Source organism: Dermacentor silvarum, chromosome 6 (genome assembly GCF_013339745.2).
Source record: "Dermacentor silvarum isolate Dsil-2018 chromosome 6, BIME_Dsil_1.4, whole genome shotgun sequence".
NCBI classification, from domain to species: Eukaryota; Metazoa; Arthropoda; class Arachnida; order Ixodida; family Ixodidae; genus Dermacentor; species Dermacentor silvarum.
Window position 1 is genome coordinate 36,742,941 of NC_051159.1, and position 23,683 is coordinate 36,766,623.

The window sequence follows — 23,683 nt, forward strand, 5'->3', positions numbered from 1 at the left end:
GATTTGCATCTTGCGCAAAACAAGCTCGTGTCTTCTTACACGAGCGGCCCCTCCGAGTTCTCATTCTTTTGTATCGTTCCTCGTCGTTTCGGTTTCTTTTTTTCCACGCTCGCGCGTGTTTTCTTGTATTTCGGTGTCTGAAAGATGCATGTTGGCGTCAGAACTTCCGGAGAAGGCAAAAGTTTCCGAAGCAGTTTTCACGCTTCGCGAGGAGCGTGTAACGAACTACGCGCGCAATGCAGGCAAAGAGCGCCGAATGCCGACGTGACGAACGTGCATTGGGGCTCAAAGCATCGCGCCAGCGCAAAAGTCGGCCGCAATACACACTGGGCCTCTCTTTAGGTGCTCTACGGACGACATGATCGCAGGTTTCTTTCTTTCTTTCTTTCTTTCTTTCTTTCTTTCTTTCTTTCTTTCTTTCTTTCTTTCTTTCTTTCTTTCTTTCCCTCTCGCCTTGTTCTCAGTTGCAGCGGTTCGTGATGGCCTTTGTTTTGTGTCTTTGTTTCCCCACCGCCGCATCTTTTTAGGGCAGACCTGAGGACCGAAAGAGCTCATCAAAAATGAACAGCGCCATCTACTTCGAGTCTGAGAAACATAACGTGGTCGAAAGGGAACGTGCTCGGTGTGCATAGCTCCGGGGCACAACGGCTTTCCGCGAATTCGTGGCGTGTGAAGAACTGAAGGCTGAATGAAAGCAGTGACAGCATTGCTCTTCGAGCTCGTGAAAAAAAAAAAAAGAAAGAATAGTTTGGGGGAAACCTGTGGTGGTATAGCTTGTGCCCGCAGGAAAGATGGCTGTTTTGCCTTTTCTATGCGTCTGCGAAGACGACGGACATAAAACGCACGCTTCTGTGTAGCACGCCACGTAGGTTGTCATCGTATTGCACTGCTCGCGATAAATGTATGCTGAAATGAGTGACTTTCCTGCTGCTGTGCCGGTACATTTGCTGCTCGTGACCACCCGTGAAGTATACAATTCCACCTTAATAACCGAGTTCTTACTGACGAAAAAGGTAGCGTGCTTGGGCTCTGTAACGATCCAGAAGCTACAAAAGCATGCTGCATCGGAAAAGATGAACTGAGCGATATAGCCTGAGCACTTCTTGAGCGATAGATAACAGAGAGAGAGAGAGAGCGAGATAAAAGGAAGGGAGAGATGTTAACCAGTCAAGAGTCCGCTTGGCTACCCTACGCTAGAAGAAGGGAGAAGATTAATAAAAGAGAGAGAGAGAGAAAGAGACGTGTATTAAGAGCATTACAGAGTGAAAGGCGTTCGCACAAGCCAGACGCACTCACAAACCACAGAAGTGCCTTTACTAGTATCTGAGCCGATGATCGATGGGGACAGTGTTATAGTATAGTCTGTTCACTCAGAGGACGATCATCTAGCTTCCTGAATCCGTTGGGCATAAATTGTTTTTGTGCTTCAAATTGAGGAGAGTGGCACAATAGGTGGTCAATGTTCTCATCCCAGATAAAATAAATCTAGGGTGCCAAGATACGAAAGCGCTGGCGCAGCGCCTGGAACTATTGGCGAGTTAACATTTTTCTTCCTAGGTTCCAAATAACTGAAGGTCACTATTTATTTCAGATAGTTCGGCTCTGTAGCTGTATTCGGCGTTTTAATGGCTATACTAGCGCTAATTTGCATATTGCTGAGGTCGCCAAAGTAGGCGACGCTTGTGGGGAACATTCTAGCGAATGTTGTGTACTACCATCGTGGCCATATCGCCACATAGTGGGGATATGGCCATGATGGGGGGAGAAAGGAGAAGCGTTCCGCTCAGCATCACTCGGCACTCGGAAAAGCGGTGGACAGTCACTCTGCCACAGCCGCACAGTCGAAAATTTTAGAATCCAAAAGTTAGCGGACCCAAAGAGATTTGCGGATGTTAGCGTTGGGGCACGCAGGAGCGAAGAGTTTTAGAATAGGGCTTTGTGCTAGCGGATTGCGTCTTGCGCTTGCAGTGCCACAACGGCTTCATAGGAAAAGTATTATAAATATTAAAATGAAATGTACCATTTTATAAGAAGAGTAGTTTTGAATTTCGTGTGTTCGCGGTTAATTATAATTTAGAAGCTATTCCATTAGCAGCAAGCAATTTGTTGCGCTTAGTTTTGAGTAACTAACTTTACGTGCCTTCACCAGCCAAGTTAATGCACTCCACAAGTGTTAGGCCTTCGAGCCTTGAAATCGACAATAGAGAATTAGGAATCAGCAGCGTGTTATGAATCAATCTTCATTACACACATTAATTGAGAGAAAGCGATAACCGCAGTCACTTCTCCTTGCTTACGAAATTCACGCGTTACCACGAATCGAGCCCAGTTTGGTGCTAAGGTTAGAGCCGTAGCTTCGATGGGTGCGACCTCGTTTGTTGGCGCAAAACCAAAACGCAGTTAGCGTCTCGTGCGTGCACAGTTGCTTCGACCCTATTTGTTTGGGGCCCCAATATGTTTGGGGCCTCTATTCTAAAACTCTCTACTGCTCGTGCGCCACCATTACAGTACAATTTCAAAAGTTTCGTGCCACTCCTTTCAAACACTCGAAAACGATTAACCAAACAAGGCTAATCAAATAAGTCGATTAATATAAAGGTGGACATCAATGAAGATTAATCGTCTCGTGGGATACCTTTAATCGAATAATCGATCAATCATTCATCGATATAACCAACACTAGAAAGAACGCAAGGTTTCGGAAAAGGCAATTTTCATTTAAATTCTGGCACTACCTACCGGTGACGTTGTCTATATGCATATTTTGGTAACTTCTCTCGTGTCTTCTCTCATGACTGCATTACAAAAGTGTTCTACTTCGTAGTGCAGTCGCTTAATGGCGAAATATTCTTTCGCCATTGACACGCTGTTATCTTGCCCGAGGTATTTCCAATAACTTTAATTAGCACCTTTAGAGGAATTACCGGTAAACGCATATTTTAACTCTTGCAGAAAAAAGGTAAGCTTAATTGTCGTTTCTGTTATGTGTCTTTCTAAGGCGAAACGAGTTATCTCTTCTTTACTGCACATGGTAATGAAGTCGGTGTCACTCTCTTGACAGTCGCTCAACACGAGGCCCGAAGGCAGTAACTCAGCTTCATTCATGTCTACGGAAAAAAAAAACAAGAAAGAAAATGACATCAAAACAAAGAGAGAGAGAGAGAGAGAGAAATGAACAATTGTTTCCTGCTCTGAACTCATTTATTGCGACGGCGGAATGCTCTCACAGGAAACGTCGTGATGTACACAACTTCGTCCTCGTTCGCTACAGCATTGCCCATTGTGGCCTCCCAAATGCTTGCACAGTCGTCACCATCCTAATACTCTTCGTGTGGCCCAAAACACCCGCACAAATTACCAAGCGCCCGCAGTAATTGTATGGCACGTCGGGTACGCAGAGGCATGTAAGTGGTGTTCAAAACGTGGCGTCGATGACGTGTATCTCGTTCTGCAAATGCTTCTGGCGCATGCGGTTAGCAAAAGCCTGGCCTTCGAGAGTAACATCCGTTAAAGAGAGAGAGCCGTCACTTGGGCGGGGATTTGGACGCCAACCTGTAGCCGCAAGGGCGTGCAACGTGGAATCCCAGTGGCGGTGGTGGACAAAGCTTTGTTTTTCATCGCCCTATGACGATTGTGGAGCTGGGGATTAGAAGTTGTTTTCTCGACCTGGCAATCATTGGTGTAAAGAGAATGACGGGCGGACGTGGAAAACATTGTTTCCATCTGTTAACGGCTGTCGCAGTAACGGAAGCACAAAGAACGGTCTGCGGCTCGCCCGAGCCGCATCGCGCAAACACAAGGACGCTAAAAACCTCGATTACCACTATCGGCACGGCCGAAGGCCAGACGTGGCACCTGTAATACCGAAAAGGAGGAAATCAAGCCGGTTGTTTGGCTTGCAAGTAGGATACTCGTAGTAGCAACGCAGGACGCAGTTTGTGTGGTCTTCCGCTCGCCAGAGAAGGTTGTTTGACTGAAAGTAATAGCGACTCATATTACAGCGCTGATTGCGAGCTGTCAGGTCAACATTGTAACCTAATGGAGAGAAAAGGAAACGAAGGTAACAGAGCCTGTATTTTTTTCTTGATTGCAGGGCGAATTGCTCGTTACAACTTCGAGATCGCGCGCGCTATGCTTTGAGTTTTGCTTTCGTTGGCAGAAAATTGATGCTGTCGACTAAATGGCGCAATGACGAACGTGCGCGTGGGCTTTGCCCGAACGGCGTGTGTATCGCCGCATCCTCGTAGGCACGCTGCCAATTGCAACAGTTCTCTTAGCGCTGCCCATAGCCTGATTACCCAGTATCGCGGCAAAGTAAGAGACGTGTTTTCTTTCACGTCGTGGTACTGGACCGCGCTCTCAGCTGCGAGCGACATAAACCGTGCTCGACAAGCGAGCGAGTCACACTCACCGGCTAGCAGCCGAGGAAAAGGAAATAAACAGGACGCGGGTGCCTTCGTTTAATTAGGCCGCCCATGGGGACGTGTTTACAAGTCACCACCTACACACCTTGTCCGAGTGTAGCCCGAGGGAACGAGTGTCGAAGTAGGCCGCACGAATACACATCCCCCGGGTGACAGACTATGCGGCGTACGAGAAGCCCGAGCCGGCTTCCCAATTATCAAGTGCCCTCGGGCTGCTTCCCAAAACAGCTACGGGTCGCGGCTTTCTCTTCGGGGAGCGAAATGAGCCAATCTGCGTGCTCGGATGCCGAGTTGACCGGTGCCGGCTAGCGGCCGGAAGTCAGGCGGGTACTTTTTGACTGGCGCTAATCCGCGTGGATTACGGCCGACTGCAGCAGCAAAAACAGTCTCACCGCACGCGCGCGGCTCAGAGCGATCCGTGCCAGATTCAGGTGCGTAATCATTGCAAAACAACTTACTTGGTGAGCTCCTTTACTTTTTTTCTACGTGAGCACAAAATAGGAAGCAATCTTAACTACACTGGCCGCCTGAAGGCTTCCTGTTGCTATAGACTCTCACTCGGTCTAGATAAAACTTGACGAAGCAGGTTGCTATGATTACTCATGAAACAGAAGCGAAAACTGGAGCCCGTAGCCTTTCGCTAAACATTACCAACTTAACAATAAGTACTGCGCTTATAGCTCCCGACAAGCCGGATTAGTTAGCAAGTACCGATAAATCTATCGTAGAGAAAGTTCTGTTGACTCTAATGATGCGGATGGAGAGACAGAGAAATCAACGAGATGAAAGGCAGTCAGTTCAAGCCGAGGAACGTCCGGTTTGCTATCCTACACTGCGGGTAAGAGAAAACCGGTACAGACATAGGGAAAGAGAAGAAGGGTGAGCATTGCGATCACACAAGAGGACGCACAGCAGTACTGCAAACGATCTATAATACTGATGCAACTGAAAAGCTGCACTAGTGCAGTGCACTAGGTCAGAGTACTATCCGGGAATGCGCATTGCACATCATACGTAAGTATGATGTCAAATTACAATAAAGATATAGAAGATCGAAATGCCAAGCATTTTATCAGGAAACTGGCATAGATCTGCGAAGATAGCACTGAAATAATTTAGGAATATTTTTCGGGTATTGAAGATAAGAATGCTTTTAAAGAGATGACAAATATGCTACGGTCTTCACTGACACTGTTTACACAATGGTACTGCTATTGCGCGGTCGTGCTTTGTGTATCTCACTCAGCTATATTTCGGCGTTTCAAATCATGACCCCAGAAGGTCGCATAAGAATAGCTGGACAGTCGCCGTAACGCAACATTGTCAGGTATTTTGGGGATAGCGGGAGTTGCCGCATTTATTAGGTCTATTGTCCCAGAGTTATGGCGATGGGATTTCGAGTTAGGGAGCCGTGGGCGTGCGTATGAAATTAGGGCTCCCTATGTCGAGTTATTTCTCTTGAATATAGGAATAGTAATGCCGAAAGATTGAATAAACACACACTACACCCCCCCCCCCACACACACATACATACACACACACATGCATACATACATACATACATACATACATACATACATACATACATACATACATACATACATACATACATACATACATACATACATACATACATACATAGAGAGAGAGGGATATAAAGAGAGAGGAAAGTGAGACGATGGCCAAATATACAACAGAGACTCAGACACAAACGCCCGTGAGGAGCAATTCCATCTTGAAGCTCTGGCCCCCTGGAGCATGCGGTTTTACTGGACGACACCGCAAGCCCATTAGCACGTACGGACCCGAGGAACCAGCAGTAGAAAGGGGAGACAGAACATCAATGCAGGAGGCGACAGTCGCATGCGGAATCGGTAGTCGCGGAAGCGCCGACGAAAAAAAAAAAAAATCATTGTGCCCCGCTGGTGTCGATGTCCGTCCGGGTCGAGGACTCGGCGTCTCACATTCCCCGTCGATGCTGTCGCTCCTAGCGTCGCATCTGGGACAGCGAAGTACGAGAAGAGCGCCATCTAGCTGTGGCCGCCCACCCGGGCCTTCTTCATGCTTTCCAGTACCTCGCGCCTGTGTGTGTGTGTGTCCTTTGCGCTTCATGGTGTGGCGACGAAGACCCCCCCACCCCATACCGAGTCGAGCCTCAGGCGCACCCGGGGACAAAAAAGAATAAATAAAAGAAAGCGAAGACAGTCCGGCAGCTGGCGAGGAAACTCGGTGTTGGGATGGACGACGAGACAGCAGCGATTTGGGCTGGTAGGCAAAGGGCAAGCGACAGCGGAAGAAGGCCCGATGGTGGGACACGGCCCGGGCCCCGATGTTTGCGCAGCACTTGACCCAACGGCAACACGAGACTCTCGCTCCATTGCAGAACGCATTAGACAAACATGAGCGTGCTGCTTTCTGTGTAGACGGGGCACACGCGTCTTGCTTATTCACGGAGACGGGAAATCTCGCCCTCCCCGCGCCACCACGTTTCTTCTTTGCCTCTGCCAGACGGTAGTGCTCGCTTCTGTCGCCGTCCGCCGCATAAATGGAATCTCCTCCTTCTTTGATTTTCTTCGTTTCTGTTCGCGTTCCAGCGTTGTTTCCGTCCATGTGGACACGCGCGGACTGAAAGGAAATTTGACGTCTTTTCGCTGCCGTAGGCTCTCGCCTCAGCGGTGTATCCGAGCTCCTGAAAGTGTCTGGCGTGCGCTTGGACAATGCATTAGACGCGACGTATACTGCTTCGAGGTATTCAAGGGTAATCTCTGCCAACATTTGAAAATGATTTGAACCGTGTAAGATTTTTGTCTCTTAAGAGACAACGCAGCCGTCGAGTGACCGTCTGTATCCCGAGTTGTATCAGGCGCTAGAAAAAGCGGATATCATTGGTGGAGAGACTCTCCAGTAGATTTTGGTGATATCCAAGAATTGACGTTTCCAAAGAAAACTTTGTATATTAGAAAGCAAAATATAGCTCTTGCGCGTATAGACGTTACATATTGACAGAAAAAGGCGTGAAAATAAAATAAGAGACACGTTTATCTTATTAGCCACCACACTGCGGAACAATCACGTCAAACACTATTCTCACCCTTGTCCACAATAGAACAAGAAAACTAGTATAGTAGCAAATAATTTATTTTACTGTCCGCACCACAATTAAGGAGCATTAATTAGGTTGTCCTATAAAGTAAAAAAAAAACTTTACAGTGTAGAAACGCGAAGAGCATCGCCCCCTCTAGTTCGTGAACTGAACACAGAAGTCACGGTGGCGCGACTGAAAAGAAGAAAGTATCGAGCCAACGTTATCATAAATTGCTATTGGAGCAGAGGTCGTTTCAAAATTAAAGCCATTAACGGACGTTTTACCGTTGAGACACGCGCTTTTCCCATCGACGCGCACCCACTTTATTATGTAATCTTTACTTTTTTGTCCCTTCCGACCGACGGTTCCTTGCCTTTCTTCCCCAAACCAGAAAATGTAGCCACTTTTCTCACTTGCCTCGCAGAAATCGTACCGTGTCTGCGCATACGAAGGGAAACACCTTCACAAAGCGCCAAGTGCCAGAATTGAGCAGGGCGCCGGATATTGCCGAAGCCGAACACGCTATAAAAAGGGCCCGGCCCGTTTCGGAGGAGTGCAGGTGTATCTCTTTAACAGCGCCTTCGAAAAGCAAAACGCAAAATTTGTCGGGCACGTGCCGACGTGTTCAATCGCATCAATGGATCACGAAAGAAAAAAGGAAAACCGATTGAACTGTTACAACAGAGGGCAGGAAGACTTCATAATGGGGAGTGGCAAAAAAAGGGGAAAAGATCTACGAAAAATCTGCCATTGTGGACGCCGTTGGAGCAAGAGCGCTCCGCTCGCCTTCAGTTATGTGCAGCGGGTTAGCCGTTCAGTGTTGCCGAGACCCCAGGGGCAAAATTACGCGTGCGATTGGCGGCACCACCGCCGCGGCAGTGCTGGAGTGCACTGCTCGAAGCCTCGAACTGATTTCGGCCCCATGACGTAGCTCAACCTGACGTATAGTAACAAGTAACATCACGCGCATCTCGAAGAATTTGAGGAATTGCCGCGGGCGAACGCAAAAAAAAAAATTAATTCACTGCAATACACAGAGAAACTGAAAGCTCAGTGATGACCGACCTCATATAGAGAGGTTGTGAGAGAATCGAGGCGTAGACAAGCAGAGCGCTCTGAAAACGCCGCATTGAAGAAGAAGCGCGTTAAGTGGCAGTGAGAAAAGTGGGACGAGCGAAAAACAACTATAAGTTGAATTAAGAATTACCAAAATTTGGGTTATAGTTGGCATGTGTTCAATTCTGGTGTAATGGCGCCACAGAAAACGCCATAGCACCGTTATAAGTTACGCGCCAATCACATGCGCAGTACACCACTCAAGGCTTCAAAGAGTCGTGATTTGCAGATATCTTCGTTTTTTTAACTCTTGGGGACTTGTGATGTTCTCCCATCGTATCTATTTCTGAGAAAGACCATAGAGCGTCATTAAACTACGTCCAAACATGAGCCCTTATATTCGAACTTCCTGCATTCATCCTTAGAACACTTTTGTGATGGTTTTGTAGTGACCTGGTCTTCGGGCACGGAAGGAATGTAGTTACAAGCGGCCACAAAATGGCTAAAAGAAAACGTTTAGTAACTGAACTTGGTGAACGGTTTTGTTTGGTGTCTTCCTTGACGTGGTAGACATCAATCACCGCCAGTACATACGCTTCTGCAAACAACCATTACGCCCCCCCCCCCCCTCCCTTCCCTCCTAAATTAAAAAAAAAAAAACGATAGCTGGAGAAAGGTGAATTGGTTTGACCTCGCTGTTTTACAGGATTGCCGTTAGTTGGATTTGTTTCTATATGTCAACCTGTTGTTAGCAAGCTTCTAGTTCCTACACCGCAATCTTGCCTTCTGAGGTTGAATTTCGGTGAACTTGCAGCAATTCTCGTGCATTACGTGTCTACTGGCACCGCGTCGCACTAATAAAAATGATGTCGTCAGGTTTCTAACCTCTAACCAAGCAATTTCAGCTATTGAAACTCTTAATGTCGTGCTGTGCTGCGGGTCCTAAACTCAAACGTCACAGGGTTGTTTCAGCCAGCTTGAGCGTGCATTTATTCAAATCGGACACGCACTGTCGTAAAACGCAGTTTCTCAACTTCGCCTACGTGTTTCGAATGATGTTACAAGCTCTTTGTTTCGTGTTTTTGCAGGGTTCAACCGGAGCATTCCCGGATATCCCCGCTACACAATGATCGGCGATCCCGCCCAAGGCGTCCACAACTTAAGGATAGACAACGCGACGCTCGAAGACGACGCGGAATACCAATGCCAGGTGAGCGAGACAACGTCCGGGCATTTACACAGCTCACGTGCTGTTGTAAAAAGAGAAGAAGAAACAACGTTTTAATCACATAAAGGAAACTGGTTTAGGTGTGTATAAGCTTGCCGAGTTATTCTTAACGAAAACTTGAGTGCAATAAGCACTGCCGATTGAAGCTGAGGAGGTCGTTTGCATCGTGTCTATGAAACCAAAAAAAAAAGAAAAGGGACACGATAAAGAAAAGCAATTTCTACTGGTCTGTAAAATAGCCTAGCCATGCAGCGAGGTTTGCTTGTTCAACTATGCATGTTCTTGTCAAGATGAATCATGTTCAGAGCTACGCTGTTTTAATTCTTGACTCATTTTGGGTGTTTGTTCTCCTCTTTCTTTTCAGGTCGGCCCGACAGCAGACCACAAGGCTATCCGATCGGACGCCCACGTCACTGTATTGCGTAAGTGAAATTAACCATTTCCAACATAGATACTAAGCTGATATGCGCTTTATACTACGTGCGAAATACTTTAATAAATATGTTGCGCAAAAAAAAACGGAATTCAATGAAAGCAAGGAAAACGATGAAAAAGCAACCAGCCAAAACTATATCTTCACGTAGTGATCATATGCTCCCCTTATCATAATCTCCGTAGGGAATTATACCATTCCGGACATACGGGCAAGAACACCTGCGGTCATCTTCATTTTGGCAATTGCTTCAGTGATACAGCGCCACCAGCGACTCCCGGCAGTTCACCAAGCGGTGACCGCCATCTATATCCAAGACGCAAATTGAGCTAAACTATATACGCGAGAAAGTAGGAGAGCTGCGTCGACGAACGAGCGCAAGAAATGCCAAGTCAAGAGGGCGGAAGGGTTCTCGCACTGACCCCATCCGTCCACGCTGCCCTCGCGGAGACGACCTGTCTCCAGCAGGCCTGTCTTTCTAGCGCCATCGCGCGTACTTCCGTATCCTTAGGCAAAAAGCGGCACTGCCCAACAACATCCGCCCACGTCAACGACGCTCAGGACGACCGCAGTATCTCCACGCACCTTCTCTAGATATCAAGGAGAGAAGGCACAGGCCACGAGCGGGTTGCACCGAGAGCGAATGCAAAGAAAAGAAAGGGAAAAAAAAAGGCAAAAAAAAAAAACAAGTGCGCGACAAGCACCGTGGAAAGCGCAGAACGAAAGTTAGGCTTACAAGCTCGCCTGCGGGCTCCCTATTTTTCTAGCCTGTGGAAGCTTGTTGGCCTATGGCCGGTAGCGGAGCTTGCAATGTGCCGGCATGAACCCCGGAAAATCCGCGACTCAGTTCCAAGCTCTTCCCCCACTCTCCTTCTCTACCCGTAGCCCTTCCCACACATTCTTCTTCTTCTTCTTCGCTTTCTTTCTTTCTTTCTTTCGTTAGATTCTCTTCCCGGCGCCCGTGCAGCGATCTTTAGAGCGTTGAAGCGCGCCGAGATGATTCATCATCTTCTGTCAAGGCGCATTACGCCAGTCATCCGGCGATCCACCAAGATTCTTCAACTTTTAAGCCTGAGAAAAGAATTCCGTTCTCGCCTTCGTTCATCGTCTCCGTGACTGCTTCTTCCTCGAACATTTTCTTTTTTAAGGTCGTCGACGAGGAAGCTAGCGCTACCGTAAGGGCGACTTTGCGCTTTTGGCTTCTGTGAGAGAGGGAAGCGTATAGCTCCAACTTTTTTCTGGGGCGTGAAGATCAGGCGCCGTCCAGATCGGTTGCATCGCGGCGGGCGTTAACTTGAGGTTATGTCTTGTTTTCAGTATTGCGGGCTTGCGTGGAGTACTTTATCTCATTAACCGTTTTAACCTTTCATTTTTGAGCCGCTAGCCTTTCAGCAGATGAGAAACCGTTTTGTTCGAAAGCAAAAAAGTGCTGACGGCTGCGTAGAACACAGGAAGTGAAAATACTAGGCAGTCACAAGTTACTTCACTGTGACATAAGTAACAGTACTTGTTTGTGTCTTTGGATCGAGAACCGCATGTTTACCATGTTTTGATGAACCTCCAAATCCGTGCATCAATGCACGTCCAATACACCTGTACTATAGCGCCTCTAGGATTTACGCGTTGATTTTTTGTCATGCGTTATTCTTGAAAGCTTTGCAGCACCAGAAAAAAATTACAGATTATGTGCTCAACATTCTTTCTGGTGCCTATATGGAAATCATTTATAAATCTTTATGTTCTCGGTGTTTATTATGCGTATTCTTTCATATACCCACTAGCCATGCAACGACACAGCACAGTGGCTTTGTGCTTTCTGCTGTAGCGTTCTACTGCTTTGCACGAGGTCACCGGTTCAACTTTCCTTCAATGGCGGCCGGGTTCCGAAGGGAGCGCGGAATGCAACAACCCTCGCGTACTTAGATTAAGGTGCACGGTGTAGTACGCCATGCTCTCAAACGAAATTCGTAGCAGCTCGCTGCGGCGTTTGCATAGCCGCAGATGTTCGTTTCGGATCTTAAACCTATAACTCACTAATCGTACATTGGTGTTAAGAACTAATTACGAAACACAAAGCCTAATTCTTCCTTGCGACTCTTGCGGACATGAATAAACTATCGAAAAGCTGTTTCTCACCTGTCCTCAATGCGATGTGCTGCTCATCTCTTTACAAACGGAGGCTGGACTCTACAGTCCACTGAGACGAAACTTCTTGGACAGTGGTCGCACCTCTCGCCGGTGCAAAAAGCTATTCGTGCGCTAATTAAAACTCTAGATTCTGTGGTTTCGCGTGCCGTAACCACGACCTGATTATGAAGCATGCTGCAGTAGGGTAACTCCAGATAGTTCTTGAACACCTTTTCACGTGCACCTAAATCTAAGTACACCAGCGCTTTTCCTATTTCGCCCGCATACAAAATGCGGCCGCCAGGGCCATGGGATCAAATCCTCGACCTCAGCAGCGAAACGCCGCTGGGTAGCAGTCCACTATTGCAGTTATTGACGTGTATCGGCCTCAGTAACTGTCTCTAGTCCTCCTGCGCACCTTTCTGGTGTGCTCTCAAGGTTCACCCCCTCACTCTTTTCTTCCTCCTACTCCCGTTTTCTTTTACCCCACGTGTAGGGTACCAAACCGGATGCTCGTCTGGTTGGCCTCCCTACCTTCCCTATTATTTCTATTTCTTTTTCTTTCTCTATAGGACTCTCTGGTGGATACGTTCCCAAATAATGATTACCTGTCCGTAATCGCCATCTTTTATTGCTTTTCCTTACCTTGTGCGCAGTGCCCCCTTCTTCCGTGACCATCACGAACCATCCGAACGGCAGCAGCGTGGAAGTTCGCCAATCCGAGTCCGTCAAGCTCACCTGCGTCGTTTCCCAGGCGAAGCCCGCAGCGCAGCTCAAGTGGCACCGTAAGAATGTCGAGCTTCGCCCAGGTGAGTGATACATTTATTATGTGGTAAACAGAAAACTGCAGACAATGTCGCGTACACTACATATGCAGCTTCAGTCCGGGAAAAAGGAACAGGAGCGCAAACAATAGCTGTCCTGTCGATTGCTTTAGGGAGTCGAAGACTCGAAGGTTTCTAATAGACGAATCGATAATTGTTGTTTCATTAGCAAAAAAAAAGAAAAAAAAGCTGGGCGTGGTTAGCATTTTTATGATCTTAGCCCTTGATGTATGCAGTACGAGCAACATTTCCTAGAAACAGTGGGCGAACTAGGCAATCCTCTTCCTCGGCACTGGTTCCGTGAGCCAAATCTGTTGGCTGTACCAAATAAGTCGTAGCGTCATCGTCATCATCGCGCTGGCTCGAAGTCGAGGGCATCGGACAGAGAGAACAGAGCGCAAGAAGCTTACGTGGAAGTTCGTGACCATATGCCAGAGGCTACTCCCCGTTTTCGTTTTTATTCATCTTTTCACCCCTGTGTTTCCATTCAGCCTAGTACGGAAGCAAACCCGACTACTTCTCCGGTTAAGCTTCCTAAGTCTTTCCATTTGCTATTTTTCTCTCCCTGTTGGCACATTGTACGCCTGTGATCACGACATTTTTTGTGCCGTTCTTTCGCAGACAACGTGCAATACAGCGTCGAAGAGAGCGAGGGAGGTCGCCAGAATGCCATCAGCAGCCTGACGCTGACTCCGCATCCGGAGGACAACGGCGTCGTCTACTCCTGCGAGGCTGTTCATCCCGCGCTGGGGACACCGCTCTCAACCTCCGTCAAGTTGGACGTGCTCTGTGAGTCGAGATGCGTTGCCTCGCGACCGCGTGTTTGCAATTACGTTCGCAAGTGCTCGCTGCGTAGGTAATCATGCCACCACTTAGTATTAATTAGGCGAGCGAGAACTTTCCCGAAATCCCTGCGCCAAAGTGGCTTTTTATTTGCGTACAGAAGGCGATACAACGCCTTCTGTACACACGCAAAGCGTCCTTGCGTGTGTAAGGTCCCTAGCGACCTCATGTCAAGCACGTGGCGCGAAAATACAGCTACTAAGGGGACCCCTCAAAAATCAACGAGTAAGGTGTAAGGGGGAAAGGTCTTCCAGGAAAGCTCCGTCGGCTATGCCAATTCATGTGCGCAAGCGTCGGCTTAACTCAAGAAATATTGCCTGAAGTCGCTTTCTTGAGTTCCTATCTCTTTTTTCTACTTCTGCCTTGCCACTTCCGCTCATTAACATGCATTATCGGTTTTCCTTAGGAATGGAGTTCCTTCACCTCCAGTGACGCACGTAACTGATGTTGCGCAACGCCTAGACGTATCCTAACCGTCATGGGGTTCGTCTTCCCTAGCCATAGGAGATACCTTTAATGGTAATATTACGTGCAGTGTCTACTCCTGACTCATTAACAATGCAGCCATGGTGATGTTTCGCTGTACTGAATAGAACTCAGCTTAGCTCAAAATAAGCTTATGATATTGCAAATGAGGTGTGCCAAAGACAGATCGCTGTGGGAACTGGTGCCTGTGAGCGACGTTCAATACGCCATTCCCTCCGGAATTCGTAATACTTACACAGAAGACTGGCTGAGGCAGTTCCCTACTTCCCTAATTCATACTCCAATTATTGATCTGTCATCGAGACTGCCGCCCGTTTCACCGCGGGTACGTTGCTTTCAGTATTGCGCCAAATGCTTCGTCACTGTATACGCAGCCGACTGAAGTTCAGGCCACTGTAGTAGCCGTAATTACGAAAATAAATAGGTAACGCCGCTACGACTGTAGCTACTGAACGTTGATACTGAGGCCGTAATAGATGAAAACTGCAGAGTCACGCCTACGCTTAATCCAATTGATTGGCGGCCCTAACGGGTTCTCAAGTGCTTTGCGTTTGCTGCAGCTGCCTTTACGTAGTGAGCGGCGGCCGTGACGTCAGCGTCCACATACGACGCTGACGTCATGACCACCGGTGTCAACGTTCGCAGGTGTCAAAGCTCGTAAACGACATTTATGAGACCTATATCACAACGTAGCTTGGAAGGGTTTTAACATGCTTCGGAGTTACGGTGTTAGCACATGCGGCGCGTGGCACCTCTGTTGGAGCCGAACTTTCCAGCGGCTGTATCTCGGCTGAAAGTTGCGGCGGTGTCAGGACGCGTCGTACGAAACGAGGTGAGGGCCAGACGAGACGACGTCAGGAGGGGCTCCGGCGCCTTCATAATCGCCACTGCAGCGTCGTCCTCCGCAAAGTGCGCTCATCGGCGGCACCGTGCCATTCGCGATGGGGGAGGTGGCGGAGATTCCCCACTTTAATCGCATAAATTACGGCGCGAGAGGAAAATTGGAGGAGGCTCGCGCCCCTCTTCGGTCTAGACTCCCCCTCGGTGGCCGTCGGGGTTTAGACTGGAAATTTAATTTGCAAATGCGTGGCGCTAACCCCCCCTACCAGCGCTGGCGGTGGTCTGCCCGCAGCCGCCTACACTGGCGTGTTGCATCAGCACCCCGCCCGTCCATGGAGCTGTGTTTACCTGCGTCATTCCCTGTGCTGCGGCAACGAGTAGTCTGCAAAGCCGAATGCAAACTCTATCTCAGACTGGTGGGACGAGGAAATGACCGTGGTAAAGCTCTTGGTATTTCGTTCTGTCATGGCTGATTTAAGCTTGTGCTCTGATTGAGCAAACGGTCTAATACGTGGCTGTCGTAGTCACCTCGGGCGACCTCTGAGAGGAACTGGAGGTAGCGGAAGTAAAGTGAGCGTTATCGATTGGCATAGGAATGAGTAAACTGTGATAAATAACAGCAAGCGAACTATCTGTTCATTTTCGCATTTATTGTTTGGTACGGCTTACAAAAATAGACGAAAAATGGAAAATGGAAACACACAGCCCTCAAATTTATCGTTTTCTTTTTTCGCGGGATATTTTTAACGAATGAATAAATCTCTATTTCAATTACCTATAACTTCCCTGTGGCCTAAGAATGTAAGAAACACTCTATTGTGACAAGGTTTCTAGCACTGCATTAATAAGAGATTATGTCGACCTGAAATATTTTGCTATATTACTGGGCGTGCTGAAGAGGAAATTGTAAAATGAAGCTCTGATGAAGCGAAACTTATCGTACAGTCTCCGGTCATCTGCTTTTTAAAATGCTGATGACAAAAATGAAGACATTGGCCGAGAAAAAGCATGCACAAAATGTGGGGAGAAAAATTTGCATTTCTTGCGTTATAGGCACATTTGCTATGCTCTGAGCTGCATTTGCAGTCCGCGAGACCTGCCAAACAGGTACACAGCCTTTGTAGTTAGGCATCTATGTGTAGGTCTGTTATCGGCGCGCTTTTGCTTAATTACTTTAGTTTAGCTAACTACAAGCCATGGGATAGTAAACCTATTCGATTAGTGTGAGCAACTAGGGGCTAGGCGCATCAGCTAACAAATTGGTAAACATGCATATAACCCGCAAAATTTGAAAACACAATGATGCTTTCACGCACAGCGGCCCAAACCTCGGCTTGTGGCGGGTAAGAACAAATACTGGGGCCGAGTGACGCCGTTGGCTGCTGGTACTCGGAGCTAGAACTCGGAGCTAAAACAGCGCTAAAACAAGGAAGAATTAAGAAAATGGACGAAACCGGCACTGAGCGGCAACTAACGTTTATTACGTCTATTGCTACGCAGCGCTAACCTATACCCTAACGTTTATTGCAGGTCGTCGCAGTCTCGTCCGTTTACGTTCCTCGTCAAGCGTTTTCGTGCTTTTTTGGACTCTGACACGTACCAGTCAGACCGGATCAATAGGCTTTCTCGTCGTACCTCTTGAGAGCGCAGGCTCAACACTTGCCCCCCTTTTGAAAACTGTGAGACCTGGAAACGCTGTAAAGCATAGTGAGAATGGGTGTAGAAGCATAGCACTGTCGTGTGCGCGTTCGTTTCCGTGAATCAGGTCTTTGGCCTGCCATGGTGGCTCACTGGCTGTGACGCTCCGTTGCTATAGACGAAGTTACGCCTTCGATTCCCGACCGCGGCGGGTGTAATTCCGATGGCGATGAATTGCAAGAGCGCTCGCGTCGTCAGCGCGAATTGGGTGGAAGTTGAAGAACGTCTAGCGATCCAAATTCGCTGGAACTCAAGAGCGTCAGGTATGCAAGACTCTCCCTGCTAAATCGCTGTTGGTTCGTTCGTGCTGAAATTTTGTGTACGCTGAGGTAGCATTTTGCAGCCAGTTAAGTTTATTACAATGTTCGCGAACATTACGTACCACTCTAGTCCAGGATAATTTCAAATTGGGCGCCGTCTTCGGCGAAACCAATAAAAAAAAAAGAGCACCTATTCTGCTGCAACGTTACGGTGACGCTAGTTTTCACAGCTACGGCGAAAACAACGTTCATCGTTCAGAGTCACGATGTCGCCACCGTTCCTTTGCCACGGAATCGGCATGTTTTGTTTGGCATCGCCGCATACCACAGCCACTTCGTATTTATTATGGGCTACAAACTGGTAACTAACGCCCGCAAAAATGGTAGTTAACTAAAATTCCTGCAAATCGTACCTGTTTGCAAAAGTTGATTGCGAACGACCACACGAATTAGCAGGAAGAGCCATGCGTCGTTGGCGCTCATTCTATGGAAAACTCAGTATATAGTTTCAAGTGTAGCTTACCCCTGTTGTAGCACTTTATGTACTCCGAGCAAATGAATAACTAAATAGTAAACCCCGAACCTCCTCCTCCCCCTTCATCATTTTCTTTCACGGAAAAGCTGTTTATGACTAGGCTTCTGTGCGTATTTCGTGGCGATAGTGCAGACAGGGTCAAAGCGCAATGGCACAAAAACCCTTTTTGACGCCGGGTGGTGGGCTCCAGGACGTGTAACGCGCCCTCTAACTACCCTTGCGACACCTGGGACCCAAAGAGGTCCCAGGTACAAGGGTAGCAATAGCATTTTTATTACGCTAGTTACAAAACACCATAATGATAGCGCTACGATCGAATCTTAGCCCAAAAGGCCGTCCCGCGTTGGCCATGTCTCTACCATGTTTACGTTAGCACCGCCCTCTCTTTGTCGGCGTTCCAACCGCTTGCGTGCCTAGTTACCTGCCACTCTTCTGCGGCGGTGGCACCGTCATGCGTGTATGCTATAAGACAAGGTGCCATTCTCCGTTTTGAATTTCACTTCTCTCGTCGTAATGAGGAGGCCGCGTGAAGTTCGCATTCCCGGCGACGATTGCATTCTCGTCTCTGTTCCAGCCCTCGCTCTTCGTAGGCACGTTGCCCCTCGGGAATCCAGACTATACGCGGCCTCCCTATTCCGTGTCACCTTTGTGTCGTGTGCTAAAGAGCTACGCTGGTCATCCACCTTCACAGAGTGGAATGGCTTCTTAATTCTTTTTTATTATTATCTCTTGTTTCCTCGAACGCAGTCGCACCCGGCCCTCCGGAGATCCACGGCTACACCGAGGGCGAGACGATCCGCATGGGCGACACCACCACGCTGCGGTGCATCTCTCGGGGTGGCAACCCGTTGGCGCAGCTCGTCTGGTACCGCAACCAGGAGCGCCGAGTGGTGGACAGCTCGTACACCACGAGCGGCCGCGAGTCGGTCAACACGCTCACCTTCGTGGCTAACTCGTCGGACAACAACGCCGTGTACCAGTGCGCCGCCACGAACGTCGTGGCGCCAGAGCCGATGACGGCGTCGGTGCGGCTCACGGTGCAGTGTGAGTGTCGCTTGGCAACCCTCCTCGTCAGTGGCCCATAGTGAAATTTGAAGATCATTTTACCACACCCTAAGGTTACGTGGCCAAAATTGCACACGAGTGGCAATGATAGTGGGGCGAATAGCTGCACTACGGCAGTTTGACTGGCCCAAACACCCTAGAAAACACAAAGGCAGCAACAAGCAGCGGCTGAAGGAGTAGGAAGAAAATAGATAGATTCATTGATTGACAGTGGTGGGATATACCTGAGGACATAGCGAATATAATCGTAAGGACAAGAGTAAGTATGAAGACGATATTTTTCCGCACATTTATTTATATTAAGAGCGGAGTTGTAGAAGGCCCTGCAGTAGAAGTTGTAGAAGATAACTCCTGCAAGAGATTCTTTTGTGCGTGATCTCACGATAATGAAATAGGCAGTGGCCGCCATGCATCTCCGGATATAAGTACTATAGCACACTTCAGCTATAAGAAGATCATCAGAACAACTTAGTAGTGGATCAAAAGTACATTAAAAAAAGGTCACCGTAAGTAGATGAGGAACGAAGGACCGGAACTTCCGCTAACTCATGCTGTTGTTCCTGCAGTTGCACCTTCGAAGGTGAAAGTACGCGGCCCAAAGGAAGCCAAGGCGGGGGACCAGGTGACCATGCGCTGTTCCACAGAGCGCAGCAACCCCCCAGCCGAGGTCTCGTGGGTGGTGGACGGCCGACCCTTCGAGTCCGTTTCCACCATCACTGCTGACCCTAAGGGCGGATGGGTCACAACGTCTAACATCACTGTCAACATCACGGGACAAGTGAGGGCCCAATTTTTGCCTTATTGTTTTCGAGACGTTATAGGCTAGCTGCAAAGAACGCACATTTCTTTCATTTCTTTGAATTTCTTATTTCACTTGTGATCTCTTGTTCGCCTATTCGCTTCTGCATAGTTCACGAGATCTTGAATAAACTACATCAACATAGACATCCCAAACAAGGCGTGCTCGAGGGAAAAAGATCAGGAGATGTAGACTCAACGAAAACAAACAAACACGACATAATACCATAGTGGGCACCGAGGAAAAGATTTTTTGAAACGTCCTCTGAAAGCAGTAATGCGATAGTTGACAGTTTTTTACAGGCAGGAGGCAAATAAGTGAACGAGCAATCGCGTGCCGCTGAGAAAATGCAGAAAAGATCGACACAACGTGGATAAAAATGTCGCGGTAGCAAGGAAGTGTCGCCCCTGCAAGTGCTGCTCGAGCATACCATTTCTCCACTCTTCTTCATTTTTTTGAGTTCTCTCTTTGCTAGCCCTTCCAGCCAGCCTCAATATGCCCGGCAATTCCACTTTTTTGCCCTGCAGCTGTCACCATTGCGCCATAGATTCCTAGTGCTTCTCGTCTTGCGCGGACAAGCGGGACATGCCCCGGAGCAATCCTTTTTATAGCAGGTCCGCTCAGCGTAAGAGTCCGCCGAGACTGGAGCGTCTGGCCGTCCTCGCTCTTCGTGTCCTCGGCGATTTCACTCGTACCGAGATTTCACTCTACCGCACTCTTCCCTCTTACAAAGTTTCAAGCCTTTCCTCCGTCTGGTCCGCGCGGCATCATTCATCCAACGATGACTATCTTCTTCTTCCTCTTACTTCGGTACATCGGTAATGCGGGCGCCTCGTAATCTTTCTTTTTTTTTTTTCTCTGATTGCTGAGCAAGTGCCGACAAGTCGCAACGTAGTCTCCCACGCCTGATTTGCCCTAGCGCTCAGTGTGGCGCCGTGATATTCCGCGCCAACGGGACGCCACTTTTTAAGCGCCCGGGGCCCCGTGCTGGCACGGAGTGCAGCTCCGAGCTGATGGGCGTGTTCGGAAGCAGCAGAGGATGCGTTCGGCGAAGATGGAACAGCGAGAAATCAGAAAGGTGTTCACGGACCGAGCACGGGTGCTCGGAGGAAACGAAGAGGGCAGGACCGTGTAGTTACTGCCCGTTCCGTTTCTATATATTAAGAGAGAGAGAGAGAGAGACAGTGAGAGAAAAAAAAGTAGGTTTGTGAGAAAGAAAGGATAATAAAAGAATCGGCGGGGGCTAGGGCTCCGCAGTTGGCGTGAGCGGTAGCGGCAGTGACGAAGAAAAAGAACAAAAAATACAGTTGAAAGGAGAATGTAGTAAATCGAGATGAGACGCGAGAGCTGCGTGCTCCGATTGGATGACCGAGTGCAGCCGTCGTCGGAGAGGAACACTTCGCCCGGCCGCGCCACTCTCACGTGATCACACTCACCCCCTCCTTCTCTTTACTTCCCTTTGGTTCGCTTCCATTAAAATCTCATCAAGAAGCGACATCCAGAAAACGATGGGGAAAATGGACAAATCGCCAGAGGAAGCGGCAACAATCGCCTCGAGCTCCTGCCGGCTTCGTGCCTCATCCTGTCCTACCGGCATTTATGTTTTTTGCTCTGTTTTACTGGCCCTAATATCTTTTCTCTCTGTCGGTACGACTCGCCTTCCTCTTTAACGCCTGCAAATCTTTCTGCGCTGTCTAGTGCGAGATATACGTTTTGGCCGTGGGGCGAAACGCGGTGAGGACGTTGGACGGGGGCGCATCTTATACTCTCGAAAATGTGATGTATCTGAACGTATACGTATTCTTTGAAAAAGAAAAAAAGAATCGCAACCTTGGGATCAACTTCGTTAAATTTGTACCGTATAAAAAAATGAGTCGGCAGAGAACAGAAGAAGCGCGCTGAGTGAAGCCAATGCGCTGAAATCGGAAGGCACTAGTCTAGTCCTAGGACTCGACGGAGAAAAATGTCGCCGAGGCGAGGAACTCGGCGTCGCTGGGTTCGACGGGTAACGCCGTAATGCTTTTCGAACGAGGATCACACCTTCTTACTCTCGTTTAATAAGAGCGGCAAGCTGGAATTGAAGTATTTCTGAATTTATGCTCCGAGTTGTAACAAGACAGGGAATCGGATAAGTGCAAAGTTCAACTTATAGTAAGGCTTTTTTTTGGAGCTCGAGGAAAGTTTTCCAGGGCTTCCGTCTTCGACGTTTGTGAAATGGAGAGTGTCCTGACAAGAACAGCTCTTAGTGAATGTGGTTCAGAGAGAGAGAGCAAGGATATATAAAAAAAGGCAGGGAAATTAACTAGCAGTTAGGCTGTCTAGCTCCCATTCATGGTGGAAAGGGTAAGGGTATATAAAGGGGAAAATGGGGGAAGCAGGAACAAAGTAAACCACGTACACAATCCGGGAATGATGTAAAATGGTAAAAGTCAACAGTGGAAACTTAGTACGCCGAGCTTGCGTAGCGATACCACGTAGTCTTCCCTATTTAAAAGATACAGTCACGGCTTAAATGAATGTATTGAGGTGCACTTGTGTGAAATAGTATAAAGTTGGGTAATGAGCAGGAGGAAAGTAGCACTTTATAGAGCAGAGTGACATTCGAAATCATGTTCCCTTTGCTACGGCATCATAACGCAGCGTCGGACGCCTGAGAATTGTTATAGATGAAACAGGCACATGCGATCAAAGCGAAAGGAATCTGGCATAATGAGCTCGGAAATGTGTCAAATTTAAACCACGGGGCCACGCAAACGCCTTCAAACCAAAAGCGCTGTAGCACAGCTACAATTCTGAACATTGTGTTTTTGAAAGGGCCTGTACGATCCCTAGTGTTGCACCAATAACGGCGCCAGGTATACATGACTATTACTGCTAAGCCGCTGAACAATCTCAGTTGAAACTTCGCACGTGTGCGCCTTTCAGCATGAAATTTAGGTTAATACCACGTTTGCGATAATTGCTTAACAGGGGCCGAATTATCCCTCACTATTGCTCAACAATCTTTCATATGTGTTCTTCGCCGCTGACCGGCCGCTTTCGCTAATAATATGTCGAGCATCAACATTAGCTGGAATTTTCTTTTACGAAGAATTCAAGCGTAAGACCTTTATGCGAATACGGGCCGTGTTTTGTCCACGATAAATCCTATGTTTGCATCATCTGGAACCACGCCACCGAAAATGTGCCGATTGCGCTGCAGTGGAATGGTGGTGCCGTCTATCAGATATCTAGTAAGTAAAGAAAATGAACTGGTCAGCAAAGCCCGCAAGCGTGGTACTAAGCTAAACTTCGTGTAACATGGTAGCTCTGTGCGAAATTTCAGCGCTGCTTAGCCAGTGGTTTAACAGGGGGAGTGATGTACGCTGGCACTGTTATTGATGCAACACTCGGTATGACAAATTCCTGCCTTTTCAGGTGAAATACTTCAAGAGAGTGGCAGACCATGCATATTAAAATACAATGCTCAGTTGGCTGGTTCACGACGCATCGCTTATCATTCCTTCATTTGGAAACGTTAGGAAAGATGTTGGAATCACACAATTGAAGCCGAGCGGGTAAATAAGTTTTATTTTAAAACAATAATCCTGAGGCCTATAGCGTCAATTTAAATAATTTTTTGAACAAGCCTGGCTGACATACCTTAAATTAAGTGGTAGTTTAGTATCTCTTGGCATAGTTTGGGGATAGATGTTTAATAACTCTTGGCTATCCCCATAATTTATGCTCAACAGATATGACTTCGGTACTTCCATGCTTCGGTATTGCACTGAAATAAGTGTGACGAGCCGAATAACATGAAAAGGCTAATTAGTAAAATGTTCTTAATTCGTTGATTTACATTTAGATTTGGCGTGTGAGTAATGTGGTCTCTTCGTGTATTTATCATGAATACATTGAGTTACGCTATATGCCAGAGGCCATTTCTTAAAAAGTTTACTTGTTTGGAATATAAAAAAAAAGAATATGAAAACGAAATA

The 23,683-nt window shown here is 47.8% G+C and overlaps 1 protein-coding gene across 3 annotated transcripts in view; it reads left to right on the forward strand.

Moving 5' to 3' along the window:
* Positions 1-23,683, forward strand: part of LOC119455428 (nephrin-like) — a 286,932-nt gene that overhangs the window by 233,485 nt on the left and 29,764 nt on the right. For all 3 annotated transcript variants that reach the window (XM_037716834.2, XM_049668763.1, XM_049668762.1), the window contains exons 3-8: positions 9,654-9,775; positions 10,158-10,215; positions 13,010-13,162; positions 13,799-13,966; positions 18,587-18,883; positions 19,471-19,682. In XM_037716834.2, coding sequence (XP_037572762.2) covers positions 9,654-9,775; positions 10,158-10,215; positions 13,010-13,162; positions 13,799-13,966; positions 18,587-18,883; positions 19,471-19,682 — 1,010 coding nt within the window. The remainder of the gene's footprint in view (positions 1-9,653; positions 9,776-10,157; positions 10,216-13,009; positions 13,163-13,798; positions 13,967-18,586; positions 18,884-19,470; positions 19,683-23,683) is intronic.